The 20,056-nt window shown below is 43.4% G+C and overlaps 1 protein-coding gene across 1 annotated transcript in view; it reads left to right on the top strand.

Annotated features, from left to right (window-relative positions):
- LOC124594708 (PDF receptor-like) overlaps window positions 1–20,056 on the top strand; it is a 371,973-nt gene that overhangs the window by 312,635 nt on the left and 39,282 nt on the right. The window contains exon 12 of the mRNA XM_047133075.1: window positions 2,706–2,889. Within this exon, the coding sequence (XP_046989031.1) occupies window positions 2,706–2,889 (184 nt within the window). The remainder of the gene's footprint in view (window positions 1–2,705; window positions 2,890–20,056) is intronic.

Genomic DNA, 20,056 nt, shown 5'->3' on the forward strand with positions numbered 1-20,056 from the left:
ATATTTGGTATCTCGAAACTGAGTGCAAAAGTTGAGGTAGAAGATTCTATTTTCTTAATTCTTTCATATGGTTGGAAATTTAGAAAACAACGCTTTGCCAAGAAACTTTATTTTGGCTAAAGGTAAAACGGCGGACTTTTTCAGTTCTTTATTAAAAAAATAAGAGATTTTCATCCTAGCGCTTTGGCACCTATTTCCTTTTTAAAGGAGCAGAAATTTTCTACAAATTTGATCACTACAACTCTTTTCTGCTTCGAATACCAATGGTACAACAGTACGTACAAAAGATAAACATTTTTACAATTGTTTGAAAAGGGCAAAATATCAGTTTTTAGCACTTTTATTTCAGTTTCTATTTATACAGTAGACTAACATTTGGAAGAAACTTAATCATACTACGAAGTGAATTGTGTAACATCAGAACAGCTTGTAGATGCAAGAAGCTCTTGCGTCCATCGGGATGATATGGACTCACGCAAGCTGCGTGATTGATTTTCAGTTCATCCCGCCTTCCCTGAAAATGATTTCTAACAGCAACGGTGTTGTCTGAGAATGTCAATTGTCATACTTGTCACTGAAGTTACTCCTATTTATCCTTTAATTCTTTTCCAAATTATTTATTTACTGATACTAAGTGAAGAAGAATTAAAAGCCTTTCTGAAATATGAACTAACTCCTTTCGCATTTTCTTTGTTCTCAGAGAAAGGCATACGAAAGGGAACAAAATCTTGGTTTTACAACGGCTTTACTCCAGTGAAGGATGTGAGCTCAGCTTCCCAGAATAAATTTTTTGTCGTTGGTGAAGGGTACCTTTTATACAGAATAACCTGATATAGAAATGTACACTTGAAATCAATATCTGAAAGGCTTGTTTCTTACTTGCAGTGTCATTTTTAATTCACGTCTCCTGCTTTATTTGATGGCTATCCACGGGAGACAAAGTGATGTATCGTGAGGAGTGTTCTGGAATTTGTAGGTCCACAAAACGTTCTTCAGTTGAAGTTGTACTCGAATCAGAGGTGCTACACCAAGCCTCTCAGGACAAGGTTTTGTACAACGAACGAAACAAAGATCGCATTATCACTGTTCTTAGTAAGAAATTTCGTGAGTGTACCATTGAGGTGGACCGAGCACAAGCAGATCCTAACATGATGATTGTAACGTCTGCCGTTTCACGAACCTACGATTATGGAAGCTTGATAGTACTATGAGACCTCGAACTCAAGATAAATTTTGGAAAAGCATTGAAAACATTTTTTTATGAAGCCAAAAGAGGAAGTCAAGTGGTTCAAAATGGTTCAAATGGCTCTGAGCACTATGGGACTAACTTCTGAGGTCATCAGTCACCTAGAACTTATAACGACTTAAACCTAACTAACCTAAGGACATCAAACACATCCATGCCCGAGGCAGGATTCGAACCTGCGACCGCAGCGGTCGCGCGGTTCCAGACTGAAGCGCCTAGAACCGCTCAGCCACTGTGGCCAGCGAAGTCAAGGGGTTTTGCCGTGTTATGACAAAGTCTCATAACAATATATTCATTGTCAAAGTCACTTATATTGGTGGACATCTCATTTGCGGCCCATGTAGGAGCTAGAATGATTCCTCATTCGCCCCTGCGCCATTTAAATACTAAACGTGTCGCATAATGTGCCTATAACGTCACCAGGTGGCATTCAGTTTCGCAGTGAGTGGTACGCATAACTTTTTAGTCCATTAGTATGTGTGTGTGTGTGTGTGTGTGTGTGTGTGTGTGTGTGTTTTGTATAGAGAGTTTCTGAAAATTAATTGGAGTGAAAATAACTCAAAGAGGACATTCACACAAGACGTGATATGGGCAACATTTAAACAGCAAGGTACAGCTTTCATATTACTAGTAGGTGTCAAATAAGACACAAACAGTGGGGGTAGGTATCAAAAATGGCTCTGAGCACTATGGGACTTAACTTCTGAGGTCATCAGTCCCCTAGAACCTAGAACTACTTAAACCTAACTAACCTAAGGACATCACACACATCCATGCCCGAGGCAGGATTCGAACCTGCGACCGCAGCGGTCGCGCGGTTCCAGACTGTAGCGCCTAGAACCGCTCGGCCACCCTGGCCGGCGGAGTAGGTATCGATTGGAATGTTTACTACAAATAATTGAGCGCGTTGCTTAAAAGTGCTGCTTTGAGATGAAGAGATTGGTACAATAGAGAACATTGTATCAGAGTGCATCGAGCGAATCAGAAACTTGACCCAAAATAATCGGTATTTATTCTAAACGTCGAACTTAATGTTACTTTATATACTGTATTATAATTAATTCTAACAGTGAGCAGATTCTGATCCAGTGTAAAGAAATGAGTAAAATAACCATTATCAATTGCACTTACTTGTTATTTGGTGTTTTACATTTCTCCCGGTAATTGTATTGTTGAAAATGCACAGCACATCTGTGAAATTTTTAGTAGACGTTCAGAATATTATAATAAAATATTCTTTGAAGCTCAAGCTGTCTATTACTGTTTTATGTCCGTTTATTATGATTGTTACCCTGTTATACCGCGTCTACGTCAAATCCAAAACTGTCGCTTTCGTTCACTTACTGTAGTCAGCAAGTAAACAAGTAGTATCGTGTGCTGCTGTTTCTTACGGCACAGTGGTCTCTCGCACTGCTGTTAGTTGTTGACCCTGCAGTCACTGTCCCTCTGTTGCCAACAGGAAGGCGGTGCGGGCGGCGGTGGTGCTGCTGCCGCTGCTGGGGATCACCAACCTGGTCAACATGGCGGACGCCCCGCTGGACAGGGCCGCCTGGGAGTTCGCGCTCTGGTCCTACGCCACGCACTTCCTCGTCTCCTTCCAGGGATTCTTCATAGCCTGCCTCTACTGCTTCATCAATGGGGAGGTGTGTCAGTCCCACAAAGTTTCATACAGTGAGCACTCACACGGTATACAGTACTCAGAATGGCCACTTCAGTTGTTACGCACACAGATCACCATGTATGTATTAACTGTTTTCTGAATTGCCAAGATAACAATCAGCCAACATTCACTGACAATTTTAAAAACTCGTCTACAAAGTAATATTACCGTCAAAAATTAACAAACAGAAATTTGATATAGAAATTCAGCTTTATACTGTATTTGAGTTTCTTACATAATATGAGTTCAAGGAATCCATTGTTTGTAAACTTATGATAAAGTACACTCCTGGAAAATGAAATAAGAACACCGTGAATTCATTGTCCCAGGAAGGGGAAACTTTATTGACACATTCCTGGGGTCAGATACATCACATGATCACACTGACAGAACCACAGGCACATAGACACAGGCAACAGAGCATGCACAATGTCGGCACTAGTACAGTGTATATCCACCTTTCGCAGCAATGCAGGCTGCTATTCTCCCATGGAGACGATCGTAGAGTTGCTGGATGTAGTCCTGTGGAACGGCTTGCCATGCCATTTCCACCTGGCGCCTCAGTTGGACCAGCGTTCGTGCTGGACGTGCAGACAGCGTGAGACGACGCTTCATCCAGTCCCAAACATGCTCAATGAGGGACAGATCCGGAGATCTTGCTGGCCAGGGTAGTTGACTTACACCTTCTAGAGCACGTTGGGTGGCACGGGATACATGCGGACGTGCATTGTCCTGTTGGAACAGCAAGTTCCCTTGCCGGTCTAGGAATGGTAGAACGATGGGTTCGTTGACGGTTTAGATGTACCGTGCACTATTCAGTGTCCCCTCGACGATCACCAGTGGTGTACGGCCAGTGTAGGAGATCGCTCCCCACACCATGATGCCGGGTGTTGGCCCTGTGTGCCTCGGTCGTATGCAGTCCTGATTGTGGCGCTCACCTGCACGGCGCCAAACACGCATGCGACCATCATTGGCACCAAGGCAGAAGCGACTGTCACCGCTGAAGACGACACGCCTCCATTCGTCCCTCCATTCACGCCTGTCGCGACACCACTGGAGGCGGGCTGCACGATGTTGGGGCGTGAGCGGAAGACGGCCTAACGGTGTGCGGGACCATAGCCCAGCTTCATGGAGACGGTTGCGAATGGTCCTCGCCGATACCCCAGGAGCAACAGTGTCCCTAATTTGCTGGGAAGTGGCGGTGCGGTCCCCTACGGCACTGCGTAGGATCCTACGGTCTTGGCGTGCATCCGTGCGTCGCTGCGGTCCGGTCCCAGGTCGACGGGCACGTGCACCTTCCGCCGACCACTGGCGACAACATCGATGTACTGTGGAGACCTCACGCCCCACGTGTTGAGCAATTCGGCGGTACGTCCACCCGGCCTCCCGCATGCCCACTATACGCCCTCGCTCAAAGTCCGTCAACTGCACATACGGTTCACGTCCACGCTGTCACGGCATGCTACCAGTGTTAAAGACTGCGATGGAGCTCCGTATGCCACGGCAAACTGGCTGACACTGACGGCGGCGGTGCACAAATGCCGCGCAGCTAGCGCCATTCGACGGCCAACACCGCGGTTCCTGGTGTGTCCGCTGTGCCGTGCGTGTGATCATTGCTTGTACAGCCCTTTCGCAGTGTCTGGAGCAAGTATGGTGGGTCTGACACACCGGTGTCAATGTGTTCTTTTTTCCATTTCCAGGAGTGTAGATGATAGTCAGAATCTGAAGAACATGATCACAGTTTGCTTGTAACTAGCAGGGAGTAGGAACGGTCACTACATGGACCTGCTTTCTTTTTTTACCTCTTTCTATCGACATGGAAGAATTATGGTTCAAATGGGTCTGAGCACTATGGGACATAGTCCCCTAGAACTTAGAACTACTTAAAGGTAACTAACCTAAGGACATCACACAACACCCAGTCATCACGAGGCAGAGAAAATCCCTGACCCCGCCGGGAATCGAACCTGTGATAATTATGCTCATCATGCTCTCAAACAATTCTTCATAATTCTTATGGAATCTTTTCGTTTAGTACTCTATTTCTGTGCATGAGTATTAATCACTGGAAATGGATTATCGATTGTAATTATGTACACTGCCATGTGTCCAGTCATCTATTTTGTTGTATTTATGGGGATCGTGGGTTAGACACCTTTTACGGCCTCATTATTTCCTTTACGTCGATGCTGTGTTTGGGGTTGTTCGATCTGTCACCGAAAGTATCCTTTGGATGTAAGAATAGGTATCATATGCGGTGCACCTGCGAATTGAAATATTGACGACAACACGTGTGTCATATAATAAAGTTGTTCTGAGGTGGATGTTGTATAATTTTTCGTTAGTTGATGTTTTTCCGCTGACTGTCATGTAACGCATGCTTTTAACATCAGACAGTAAGGCTTTACTGTATAGGTTCCTCCTGATGTATGGGCTGCGGGTGCTCTAGGTAATTTGTTTGAGGTTCATCGATAAAAACTCATATCTGTTACTTTTCTATCTTTTTTTGTAACATATACTGTGTATTGTGGTTCTTGTACACGTAACTGAACTCGAAAGTATGTGATCTGATATTTCTTCAAGCTTTTGGTATCCATGTTGTATCGACCGCTAACTCCGTGAGTGGAGGATCCCATGTCTTGATAAGGGTTTCAGATACTCTGATTCCCATTTTCCCTACTTTTGAGCATACGATTGATCCGAAGATATCTGAAATTTTACCCTGCGTGAAGTCTAGACTACTCGTCCTTGTTGGCAGTGTTAAAATGTCGTAATGCAATTTGAATATATTTCCTCTCATGAAAAACGAGAATAGTCCTCGTTGGCTGTTATCTGTTATGATGAGAGGTGGTGGAAGGATCTGCACCAGATAACTCAGTTCATTTGTTACCGAGATTCCGAGTGTTTGTACTTTTTTTAACATCTTCAAGGTTTGGCGTTTTGGTAATTTTATAAAATTTGAGCTGCCGGTTAGGTTGTTACGTTGTAACATTCCACCACTAACACTGTTTAGGCCTATATTGCCAAGAGAGTGGCCGCCCGCGGTGGTCTAGCGGTTCTAGGCGCTCAGTCCGGAACCGCGCGACTGCTACGGTCGCCGGATCGAATCCTGCCTCGGGCATGGATGTGTGCGATGTCCTTAGGTTAGTTAGGTTTAAGTAGTTCTAAGATCTAGGGGACTGATGACCACATTGTTAAGTCCCATAGTGCTCAGAGCCATTTGAACCAACCAAGAGAGTGTCATACAGCAAGCAGAATTCGTGTGAAACGACCACAGTTTAGTTACTTGTATATTTTCGGTGAAAAGAGTTGTCAGAGGCGTTGAATATCCAATAAAATAGTCTAATTCAATGTATGATTTGTTACACTAATTGTCATGTTGTTAAATCACCACTGCTTCGTTGCAGAGTAGCAATTACGTATTGTTTTGTTTTTCACTGATGACCATACCTTAGACTACGCAGTAGCTATAGTCGGCGACAGCGTGGCCTCTCGCGGCGCAGCTACAACGCAACCTAGAGACAAGGACAAAAAACAGAATCATGACGTCATAGCCGAGCGGTGATCGTAATATGCACAACCAGCTCCAAAAGAACTGTATGGTAAATAAAATGACCGATGTTAGAGTTCATATTTGAATAACATTAGTTAACAGAGAAAACAGACAGGTATATAGTTGTTTACGTAGAAATGAGGCAAAAGTAAACAAGAACGAGTAACTTCGATTAATTTCGTGCTTAGCTTAGACAGCGTGACAGAAACATTTGCAAACAAAACTAGTGACCTATTTGAAAAAAATTGTTACTTTCGTGTGTATGAGCTGTTAGCGACATTTGCAATATTTTTAAATGTACAGTACTTGTTTAATAAAACATTCACACACTTCTAACCAATATTTGTGTACAATAACACGGAGACATCCACTTCAGTTGTATTCACACAGTTATCTGTTACCAATACAACTTCGAGTACAAATTCAGAGACTAGAATTTGTTTAATGAAACTTCTTTCGAATAGATATACACTTTGAAATGATTATCATTCAAAATATACACTGTGTAATAAGACTGCACAGATAAATCGATACCTACACACATAAATAATACGCTCTTCTTTCGCTATTTTCCCGAATTCTTCTGTAAAGATATCACATTAACTTTGTCTTTCAGTTCGTCAAAGCTATTACATGAAATTCTTTTTGTATGCTCGTTATGGCTGGCAACACTGATCTTGATGCTTTTCTGCAATACTGCTGCCTCCAAAGTGCTTTTTCTTCTGCTTCCTCTCTGGATAGTCCTGCAGATGAAGATAGGTAGTTTGGACAGATCGGAAAAATGCCTGGCACGGCATTAGAATGAAGTCGTGGTTTTGAAAGTGGAGCAGCTATGGTTTTGTTGTCTGTTTGCCTGATAACGTCCCTGGCTTCGAAATGCTTGTGACACATCTGAAAAATGGGCAGTGAAGTACATTAATCGTAATGGATACAAGAAAAGTGTTCTGGCAAACAATAATTTACTGTAATCGACAACAAGCATTACTAAATTACATACTAAACAAAACTTACACTGAATAATTAGTAACAGTGAACTCCTGCTTCACAACTGAATGGAGCCATTTCTGACTTGTTACATCGTCTTTAGTGAACTCGAATACATGAACCTTGTTTCCGTCTGTATAACTTCCATTACTTTTTGGTACGCTGTACTTCATAACCGTAATGAAACTGAAACTGCATAAACATATGTTGCGTTTAAGTCACAAAAATACAGTGTAGTAATAAGCATTTTGATTTCTGTGTGCCTAAATAACAATCTCTTAACAATTACATAGCGCAACGAGTTTTCAATACTGAAAGTGTTATAGCTGCAATATAGTTACTGAAGTATTTAGAGCTTCCTAGCTTTGACTTATGATGCGTTACTACGAATAAGGGGCCCCCCAATACGACACAACTATAACTAACTTCATAGATGAACGGTAATAAACTGGGCCCTTCAATTGTTAATAAACCTTTATAACATAGGAAAAAAGAATACAAACTATTTGATACAAACAGCAATTATTTCAAAGTGCATACGCCATTCACCTTTCAAAGTACACTCCCGCATGCCCACTGTCAACTCTAAATCGTCGCAAACCGACCGTACCGTACACGCCGTGAAAACTTTTATTACTGGCTACACATATTTTATCAGTGACTTACCGCCATCTGCAAAATAGTAGTCACAAAACCGCTAAGTAATTCTGCCTGCCGTTCAAGTTATTTCGCTTGCGAGAATGGTTCTAAAATGACGATTCATTGAACTTGAGGAGGCAGTTTTTAATCTCAATATTAGTTCCTAAATATTAATGCTTGCCACACACTGAATGCACAGGTGGCTAAGTTTATTTTTGGTCAGCTTCTGCACTTTACGTTTTCTGTGATCAAACATTTTGGCACATTAAGTTGCACCAGACTCTTGGCGTATGAATACAGCGAGTGATGCTGCAACCTCTGAAGCTCTGTACAGTGCTGCGACTCCGCCTTCTGGAATATTACGTAATACGTCGTTAAATGATTGATTAATCTACATTACTCATGGGTCGCTGGAATACTGGTATAGCAATATCTGCAAGTAGGAAAGGGCCGATCAAAAAGTTTCCCTTTGAGGGCGTTGCTGCAGCAGATATGAAAACCTGACGCTGCTCCGATGTGGAAATGCAAGCAACGGCACCTAGGCAGTTGATTAGTGTGGCTCTCGAATGGAAACTTTTTAATCGGACCTTGGATTTAAAACGGTTTATGGTCGGATGTCCAGACTGGATGGAGATTAAACGGTCACAGACACCGGTTTCATTTGTGCAGATTCTCACCATCAGTTTATATTCAGGCAAATGTGCGGTCGTGTATTGATTACAATCTGAATGTAATTAGCCATATTACACCCTCATACTGTCATCAGTCATATCTTCTTCCTTCCACGACACTATTTACATTAAGGGCCTACCAAACCGTAACACTCTTTCCGTGAATAAGTGTATCACATCATAAATACGTCCTATAATAATTGCCCTTAAACACTGCAACTCGACCACCAATATCTGTCGGGCAGTTATTCGGTTTTCCATACCGAGAATCAATTCTCAGTGTCCTTCGCCTTAACTTTTGTGCTTCTCGGGACACCTGCTATTAAGAAGTAAACGCCATTACTTCATCTATGTACTTCAACGCTCCCCATATTCCCATTCTTACGGAGGTATAAAAAGGATGGCTGGCGCTACAGAATAACGCTGTACGTCGATTAGAAGCAGCCATGTTGGAAGTCCCAGAAGAATAGCGGACTACTGTTTACGATTGCTTCTAGTTCTTAACTTCTGTCGTGTGCAGGCAACGGCTGTTATCAGCAGAAAATGTCACAGTGCTTTCACGAGTAACACATAGTGAAGAAGGCATTTTCAGGCACTTTCTGTTCGTAAATGAATCCTTGACTCCGTAACACGACACATCACGAACCTCGTTACTGTAAGTTTTTTTATTACACGTTTCGAATGAAGAATAAGATAAGAATGTCGAGTGGAAACGTGGCTTTCGCAATCCAGAATTTTCCTCAATAAGGACTGATGAAACTGATGTTCGACCAATGCCGTCTTCCCGAAAATGCTGAGATCAAATGTTGTTAGGTTTGGTCGGTTTCCCACCTTTTATTCTCATGGCGTCCACCGGATGCTACCGCAACTAATATTGAGGACGTCGGCTTCAAGTTTGTGGCGTTATCACATGTCCCCTCATTATACTTTCATGTCTGTTCCTGTGATCTCACGTTCATTTTAATTTCTCTGGACATAGTACTAATACAATAGAGAGTATAAATGCGCACTGCTTTATTTACAAAATTCACGTGTTTTATATAAAATTGCTGACACAATTGCAAGAGAGAAGAAATATAATGCACCACAGAAAATTCCGTCACACCATATCTCATGGCCGCCTACTTCTGATTCTAATTTGGGCTGACAATCGTCGCAGTTTCACACAGGTATCCGCAGTCATCGCAGTGCAGCAACTGCATTCTACAGTAGGTGTACCGCAGTTCAGTAGAGAAGAATCGTCTCAATTTGTGGTATTACCGTATTTTGTGTGTGTTTGAGGATTTAGGGCACTCATCACCGAGGTCATTGTCAGAGTATTTTCAGAACATAAGTAGTATGAACGCCTTGAAAACTTGGTCCTCGGAACTGCAACCTGACTTGAGTGCTGTGCAAAATGTAAAACTGGGTCCTAATGGGCTCTAAGCAACGAAATATAGGGTGTTCCAAGAAACAGTCATCCGATCTGAAATGGCTATATGTACTTCAGGAATGAAAATGGAAACTGGGGTAAATTTTAAATTACGCATCGAAAGTAACACGTTACTTTGGCTCGAGCTGGAAGCTGCGGATCATTCTGTGCCGATACGTTCCTTGCTAATACAGCTAGTTCACTGGTTCGTTTGTAACCCAACGTACGCCGAGCCGAGGCGGCGATAACACAGCAGCAAAAGTCGTTTTGCGTACTCGGTTTCAAAAGGTGCACATCAGCTGGAAACACTGAGGCGTGATGTTCGTCGAGAGGGCGGGGCGTCCAAGTCTGGCATTGAACCAATGGCCCTGCTTTCGCCTGGTCTCAAATTTTTTTTAATTTTTTGCATTGATTTCTGAAATACCTCATCAATATTGTTACCTTTGCCACAGATTTGGGTGATTTACCACACCACGTAGCAACAGCAATGAATTCAGTAACTCGTGGTACCTGGTATGCTAAAACAATTCTGGGATGAGTTTGAATATTGTCTAGAAGTGCACCACGTGGAGGGGACGCCGAACATGTGTCGAAGGTAAATGGAAGATTTGACTCTAAACGTAACTATATCTATTCCAGAAAGCAGATAAAAATTCGTTTGACGCCTTCCTGAGATGCAATCTGCACCTGTTCCAAATCAACAGCGTAGTGTAGACCAGATGTGGCTTCAGTCCAAAGAAACGGTGTCGTCAGCAACTGACAGATTTATACCATATAAATTAATAAAACAAGGAGCTGATCCCCCTTGGTGCAAAAAACCGGTCAGAACTCTATTGCAGAAATACCAAAACAAGCATGCAAAATTTAAACAAACGCTGAATTTCCAACGCTTTTACAGAAGCATGAAATTTAGGCCAAACTTCAACGCGAGATGCCTACAAAATTTCCACAACGAACTTTGTCTCGAACCTGGCACAAAAACCAAAGGCATTCTGGTCGTATGTAAAGAACACTAGCGGCAACGCACAGTCAGTGCCTTCTCTGTGCCATAGAAATGGAAACAGTATCGATGACAGTCCTGCTAAAGCTGAGTTACTAAACACAGTCTTACGAAATTCCTTCAACAAAGAAGACAAGGAAAATATTCCAGAATTCGAATCGAGAGCATCTGCCAACAAGAATAATTTGGAAGTAGATATTCTCGGAGTTGAGAAACTACGTAAATAATAAAAACAAGTCTTTGAGTCCAGTTCGTGTGCCTGTTGAATTCTTTCCACAGTATGCTGATGTAACAGCTCCATACTTAACAATCGTATACAACCTGTCGCTCGACGAAAGATCCGTACCCGAAGACAGCAAACTTGATCAGGTCACACCAACAATCAAGAAAGGCAATAACAGTGATCAACTAAATTACAGGCCCATTTATTAACATTGGTATGCAAAAGGCTTTTCTAACATATATTGTGTTAGAACATTATGAATTAAATAGAAGAGAACGGTCTACTGGCACCCAGTCAACACGGATTTAGAATTCTTCTGAAATACATGTAGCTCTTAACTCAAACGAAGCGTAGAATTCTATCGATAAAGGATTTCAGATTGGTTTCGTATTTCTAGAAATCCAGAATGCCTTTGACACCATACCTCACCAGCGCCTTGTAATCAATTTGAATGCTTATAGAATATCGCCATAGTTATGCTACTGGATTCGTGTTATCCTGTCGGAGCGGTCACAGTTCGTAGTAACTGACGAAAAGTCATCGATTAAAACAATTGTGATTTTTTGCGCTTCCCAAGATACTGTTACAGGTTCTCTGCTGTTCCTTATATATATAAATAATTTAATGGATAATCTGAACAACGGGCTTAGGCTGTTTGCAGATGACGCTGTCGTTTATCGGCTATTAAAGTCATCAGAAGATCAAAACAAATTCCAAAACGATTTAGAAAATGTCTGTACGGTGCGAAAATTAACAATTGACCCTAAATAACGAAAAGTGTGAGCTCATCCACATGAGTGCTAGAAGAAATCCTTTAATCTTTTGTTACACGATAAATCAGTCGCCGGCCGAAGTGGCGTGCGGTTCTAGGCGCTGCAGTCTGGAACCGCGAGACCGCTACGGTCGCAGGTTCGAATCCTGCCTCACGCATGGATGTGTGTGATCTCCTTCGGTTAGTTAGGTTTAAGTAGTTCTAAGTTCTAGGGGACAAATAACCTCAGAAGTTGGGCCCCATAGTGCTCAGAGCCATTTGAACCATAAATCAGTCAAATCTACAGGCCGCAAATTCAACTATATACCTAGGAATTTCAACTACAAACAACTTAAATTGGAAAGAATACGTAGAAAATGTTATGGGGAAGTCGAAACAAAGACTGCGTTTTATTGGCAGAACTCTGAGAAAATGTTACAGATCTGCAAAAGAAACTGCCTACACTACGCTTGTCCGTCGCCTGTTGGAGTACTGTTGTGCGGTGTGGGATCCTTACTAGGCAGGATAAACAGAGTAAATCTGGAAAGTACAGGGTCCTCATTGTAATAGTTTGTCACGGAAAAACTAAATATAACAGAGAACAATTACTTTTATTTCTGAAAAATACATACTTTGCCATTTTGGATTATTTGGTCCTAAAAGTTATGTCTACTAAATGACGTCCTCTATTGTTGACGCATTGACGAAGCCTATCCCGAAAGTTCTCCGTACATCTTGGTTCAAATGGTTCAAATGGCTCTGAGCACTATGGGACTCAACTGCTGTGGTTATCAGTCCCCTAGAACTTAGAACTACTTAAACCTAACTAACCTAAGGACATCACACACATCCATGCCCGAGGCAGGATTCGAACCTGCGACCGTAGGAGTCGCACGGTTCCGGACTGCGCGCCTAGAACCGCGAGACCACCGCGGCCGGCAGTACATCTTGCTGTCATTTCTCTTGGAATGGCTGCTACTTCTTGTGTAGTGGCCTCTTTAAGAGCCTGCAGTGTTGTAGGACGATGTTTGTACGCTAGAGCCTTTAAGTGCTTCCAAAGAAAAGAATCACAAGGCTATAAATCAGGCGAACGTGCGGGCCACGTGATGTCTCCTCGCAAAGAGACAAGACGACCAGGAACTGACTCGCGCAGCATTTCCATAGAGCGATGAGAGGTGTGGGATATTGCTCCGTCTTGCTGGAATTACACTTCACGATCTCCAATAAACTGGTTCAGCCTAGGGTGGAGGAAGTTACTAGCATGTGACAATAACGGTCTGAATGAACCGTTACCGTGTGGACACCTTCTTCGAAAAAATACGGTCGCCACACGAAACATTGAGCAACGGCGCACCAAACAGTGACATGGGGGCCGTGTAGTGGTCGCTGATGAATTTCACGGTTGTTTGCAGCCGCGTAGCGCAAATTCTGTTTGTTTAGAGTTCCTGCTAAGTGTGAATGCGTCTCATCCGAAGAAATAAACAAAGCGCGAGGTGGAATGTTTTAAAGAATTTCGTGACACGCAGCTCTGCGAGTTTCAAAACCTCTTTCACTTAATTCCTGGGTAACCATCATTTTGAAGGGGTGATTATGAACTCTATGAAGAGTTTTTTTTTCACTCCTATCAGGTAATCCCAGGGCAGCTGCATGTTTAAGTGCTGAACGTAATAGTGATGGTCGCCTAGACACTCCCACACGCGTCACGTTTTCCGACGTTGTTGCAGTCCCAGGACCGCCGGTGGGTTTTCTTTCCACTGCTGAACGTGTCTCTTTAAGGTCTGACACCCACAGCTGAATAGTTTTTCTATCCGGGACAGGACCATGTTGGCCAAGTTCGAATCGTCTCCGAAACGGACGCTGAGCACTACTCACAGAACCACCGTTTTGAATAACTTCCTCCACAACAAACTTCGCGAACCGTTATAAAAATTATATGGATGGCAATAAACTAATGTGCATGATATTAGTTTTTTCAAAGACAATAGGGATCAGAAAGAGATAAAATCGTCATATTCCTTATCTAGAGAGCAATACATATACCCATGGGATAGAAATACATCAGCTCAATAAAATATTCAAAGTCTGTTTTACACTTATACATATGTCTGTTATTTATCAGCATAGTACAACTGTAGGAGGAACCTATACTTGAACTAAAGTAATGTAAATTTCTTAATTTATGAAGAAAATGAGAGACGCGAACGGTGAAGCAAATTTAGGTACGAATGACGCGTAACCACAGTGTACACGCATTCATAAAAATGACAATGTAAGGCACAAAGGCATTGTATATTAAATAACATTTTTTTCTAGTCACCGGTATACAATTCCTGTGGCCTATAAACCTGGAAATATTGTTATTCCAAATCGATATATAAGGCATAACAGTGGATCACGTACCTAAGACATACATGTTAAAAATTGAGTGCTCTGTCATAAGGGATTAGTGAAGTCATAAGTTAACGTATGAAACAACTACTATTGCCAGTAGCTACATTATAAGTAATAGCAACCGATATAAAACGTAAACAAACTTTTGTGCACGAACTGACCTCTTGATTATGTACCATAAATGTTCGATGGTATTTACGTCGGGCAATCAGGGTTGCCAAATAATTCGCTCAAATTGTCCAGAAAATTCTTCAAATCAATCGCAAAGTACTGTGGGTCCGTGAAATGGCGCATTGTCATCCGTAAAATTTCTATCGTTGTTTTGGGGCATGAAGTCCACGAATGGGTCCAAATGGTCTCCAAATAGCCGAACATAACCATTTTCAGCCAATGATCGTTTCAGATAGACCAGAGGATCCCAGTGCGTACCATTATGGTGCCACCAACAGCTTGCACAGTGCCTTGTTGACAACTTGGATCCCTGGCTTCGTGGGGTCTGCGCCGCACTTAAACCCCACCATTAGTTATTACAAACTGAATTCTGCACTCATCTTACCAGGCCCCGTTTTTGCAGTCGTATTGGATCCTACCGCTATGATTACGAGTCCAGGTAGAAGCGCTGCAAGTGATGTCACGCTCTTAGCAAAAGCGCTCGCGTCTGTCGTTTGCTACTGTAGCCCATTAATGCCGAATTTTGCCCCACTGTGCTAACAGATATGTTCGTTGTACGTCCCACATTGATTTCTGCGGTTAATTCACACAGTGTTACTTGTCTGTTGGCACTGACGACTCTACGCAAACGCCACTGATCTCGTCCGTAGAGAGAGGTAATGTCTAAAATTTCGCACTGTGAATCTTGGAAAATTGATTTCCCTAACGATTTCCGAAATGGAATATCTTATAAGTCTAGCTCCAACAACCATTCCGCGTTCAAAGTCTGTTATCGCCCGCCGTGCGGCCACAATCACGTCGCAAGCCTTTTCACGTAAACCACCTGAGAACAAAGAACGTGTCCACCAAGGCGTTGTCCTTTTGTAGCTTGTGTACGCTACTGCCATCTGTGTACGTGCATATCGCCTGTGCCATGACTTTTGTCACATCAGTGTATGTTGTGGGCCGGCCGCGGTGGCCGTGCGGTTCTGGCGCTGCAGTCCGGAACCGCGGGACTGCTACGGTCGCAGGTTCGAATCCAGCCTCGGGCATGGGTGTGTGTGATGTCCTTAGGTTAGTTAGGTTTAAGTAGTTCTAAGTTCTAGGGGACTTATGACCTAAGATGTTGAGTTCCATAGTGCTAAGAGCCATTTAAACCATTTTTTTTGTATGTTGTGAGCTTCGGAAATAATTTTAAGAATGAGAACTGCAAGTGACGTTATGGGAATACAGGTTTTCTGAGCGAATTTGATACGTGAAATGTTCTCTGTTTATCAGCTATGTTGTGGCGTCGTGATGTCGCGATCTTTCGACGAGTTTTCTAGTCGTCATCCTTATTCGAAGACTTTGCGTGAAGATGACGAGCAGAAAACTCGTTGAAAATTTGCGACAACACAATGCCACGATTTGGCTGGTAAACACATTACAACCACTTTATAATAGACAATGTTAGGTGCAGCTTTTTTTTCTTATGAATCAGCTCCCCTGTTTCGTCTGATTCTTCAGTTTTTATTCGATAAAATGTTACGACAAAAACGTGAATGTGACAGATGTAGAGTACGGAACAGACGTGGACAAAATCTGACGAAATATTAACTCAGATCGAGAAGATCTATCAATCAGTCTTCCACAGATATTGCGTTATTAAATGTTGAGCCGAATCTTGATACGTTTTACAATTTCTGGTTCAATAATATTTAAAATGATCTGGAATATTTGTTGCGATATGTATTACTGTCTGAAAAAGTCCCGGTAAATTTTGAACTGTTGGTAGAACAGGTGAACGTATGTACACTGTAGGCATTGTGTATTCAGAGTGTCTATATATAGCTCCTGTGCTTCCTCCTTGCCAATGAGAACATTTATGGCATGAACGAATCATTGTTTGCTGTCGACAGGTGGTGCAGAAACTATCGTTTTCCGCTTTAAAACACTGGCAGTAACACAGTCAGCTAGCAACGTGATGAACTGCATAGTAAGAGCTCCCAGCGAGCAGCGAGTAGCGATGTGCTAGCAGCCGACGTTGTACGTTTTCTGCTACCTGGGCGCGCCTCCAGGGCCGAGCGGTCTGCACTGAGTACATTTCACATCGCTGCTTCTTCGTTTACTTTGTCCCCATACATGCATTCGTTCCATTTCAGCCAATTTGATTCATTTCGTTAATGGGAAGGAGTGTGACTAAAGTAAAAATCACTTTATTTGTAGTTATGTCGGCTACTGTCATAAACGGCGATGGTATCCTCTTGGGAAGAGGTTCAGAACTCCGAAAAAGCAGCGTGTTTTTCGCAAAATACGATGATGGGTAGAAGTTTGAGTGGGGGAGGGGGGTGGAGGGGGAGCGGAAGTGGTATTGACCTCTTGAGGGACATAAAACCGAAGTGGCCAATTTTGGTAGACCTTCGGCTACATAAGACATATGCATGCACCGGATCTAGCAGACTTACATATTACATAAGAAGTATTTACGTAGACCACCCGCTTAGTCGAGTGATTTTTATTGCCGCTGTAGCTGCCGGAGGACCTGATTTCGATTCTTGCAACCCATTCAATTTTTTTTGAGGCCTCCAGCGGGCGGTAAACTCAGCCTTTGTGAGATCATATGAGGAGCTCTTTGAATAAAGAAGCAGCAGCATCATTAGGATTCATCTGTCGACAGTGATGGCTGGAGGGTTGGGCCACATGCTCATCACGTGTTCCACGATCATACACTGCTGTGTACCCAAGATGCAACGTGATGAGCGATGCACGTGATTAGCATATCAGAGCAGGCGCCCACCTGCAAGCGCTATGTAAAGGGAGAACAGACCGCCATGTGGACGTAATGAAATTCTCTACTCGTCTCCGCGCGGTTAGCTGAGAGGTGACGTGTTTGCCTACCATGTGGCGAGCCCGGTTACGAATCCCGACTGGGTAGGAGATTATCTCCTTTCGTAGACTGGGTGTTGTGCTGTCCTAATCATCCTTTCATCATCACCGACGCGCAAGTCATCCAATGCGGCGTCACCTGAAAGAAGACGTGCACTCGGAGGCCAAACTTCCCCCAAAGGGCCCTCCCGGCCATCAATGCCACACTATTATTTCATTTTATTTCATTTCGTTTCTTCTTACGAGCGGGTTGTTTGCTTACGCACTTCAGTGCGCCAAAACGTAGACAGCGAGAGACTTTCGAGCACGTTTCGGTGTTCCACCCAGGAACAATAGTTCCCCGTAGGGATTGCGGATTATCCTTTAGAGAAATCGGTGATCGTGTCGGACGGAGCCAAGCGACTGTAATGCGGATCTGTAGTCGCTGGATGGAACGGCGGACCGACGGGACCGATTGCAGGCATCTCGATGACCCACAACGCTTGATGACAGGCTATACGTGTGCATGGCAATGGTTGATCGCCCTTCCACTTCAAAACAAATTAGATTTGTTGATCTACAAGCAGTGTCCGTGTGTACCCCATTAGTCATCGTTTGTAACAGAGTGGACTGTCACAAGGCGTCTGTAGTTGCGTTTACCACTGAATCAACGCCAAGGTGTTTACGCTTCTTTTCTTTTGTTTTTAATTTATGGTACGTTCCTATGGGGCCAAACTTCTGAGGTCACCGGTCCCTAGGCTTACACACTACTTAAGCTAGCTTACGTACGCTAAGGACAACACACACACCCATGCCCGAGGGAGGACTCGAACCTCCGACGGGGAGAGCTCCGCGAACCGTGGCAAGGCTCCCTTAGACCGCGCGGCTACACCGCGCTGCGCCGGTAATAATGCGATGAACAACAGACATGGTCAACCGATCGGAACGACATTGTTTATACCGACGAATTCCAATTTTGCCTACACCACAACGATGGTCGGATTAGAGTCTGCTTACACCTTGGTGAGAGACAGTTGAACTGTTGAGTCATTCATAGGTATACTGACCCTGTACCCAGTATTATTGTTAAGCGTGGTATTGAATTCCACTTCCACTCCTCCTAGTAGGCACTGACGCTACACTGACCAGCTAGCGTTACGTCTCTTAAATGTTCTGCCCTGTTGACCTTCCATAGATTCGGAGCTTCCCGGCGGCCACATTACAGCAGGGTAGCGTGCGACCATAAGTGGCACGCAGTGTTCAAGTCTTCGTCACCAATAGGATTATATTTCTGCCTTGGCCTTCCTGTTCATCCGATCTCTCGCCTTTCGAGAACGTCTGGTCGATAACTGTGGAACGACTGGCACGCGAGACACCAGATCAACTCCGGCAACATGTGGAAGAAGCGTGGACTGCTGCACCTCAACAACAGATGCAGAGCCTCTTTGATACAATGCTCACGCGTCCAGCAGACGCTATAGCCAGCAATGCCACCAACATCATCTACATCACTTGGTACGGCGCTGTATTTTCAATTATTTGTTCTTTGTACAAGATCTAATCTCCCAAATCAATTAAGGTGTGATACCCTCGGTCCTTCTTGGTGCTGCGTTTGGATGGCCAGCAATGTAGATCGCTCATCGTACTATCTTATAGGCAACAGCCTGAGCAGACTGATGTACTAATTTGTGAATATTGTTCAGGTTTTGCGCATTTGCGTAGAATATGCAAGACGTTTTCTTTTTTGGGTGGAGAGTTTTATTGCCAGTTTAGAGAAGGCGAGTGTGGTTATGTTCAGTTCACATGTTTTGTATCATTTGACGCTATTTTTTTCTGTTTTGTATTATGGAGCAAATAATTACATGAAAAGGTGTTGGCCGAAGAAGCGGGCTGGATGAGGCATGTTAAAGTGGAAAAAATACTTTTTGGATTCAGATTCTTAGAATGCACCTAGGGAAGGCTTTGAAGGCTACGTGGGTACAGTGAGATTCAATGTCTTAGATAAATTGGTCGAATTCTTTAAACTATATGCTTGCAGTCAGATTCCATACAGGACACACAAGAATGTCGTGCGATCCAAGGGCACACCCATACAGGGCCTAGTAAGAGCAACTGCCCCTCTCCCAAGATAGTCACAGCCACACATGTTGGCCGACCCGTGTACTTTGTTAGTGTTTCGACAGCTCCACGATTCAAGCAACTGACAGCACATTGAAGCACTGTGGCTTTATGACATACATAAGGTTGTTGTTGTGGTCTTCATTCCGGAGACTGGTTTGATGCAGCTCTCTATGCTACTCTATCCTGTGCAAGCTTCTTCATCTCCCAGTACCTACTGCAACCTACATCCTTCTGTATCTGTTTCGTGTATTCATCTCTTGGATTCCCTCTACGATTTTTACCCTCCACGCTGCCCTCCAATACTAAATTTGTGACCCCTTGATGCCTCAGAACATGTCCTACCAACCTATCCCTTCTTCTAGTCAAGTTGTGCCACAAACTTCTCTTCTCCCCAATCCTATTCAATACCTCC

This window comes from Schistocerca americana, chromosome 2 (genome assembly GCF_021461395.2).
Source record: "Schistocerca americana isolate TAMUIC-IGC-003095 chromosome 2, iqSchAmer2.1, whole genome shotgun sequence".
NCBI classification, from domain to species: domain Eukaryota; kingdom Metazoa; phylum Arthropoda; class Insecta; order Orthoptera; family Acrididae; genus Schistocerca; species Schistocerca americana.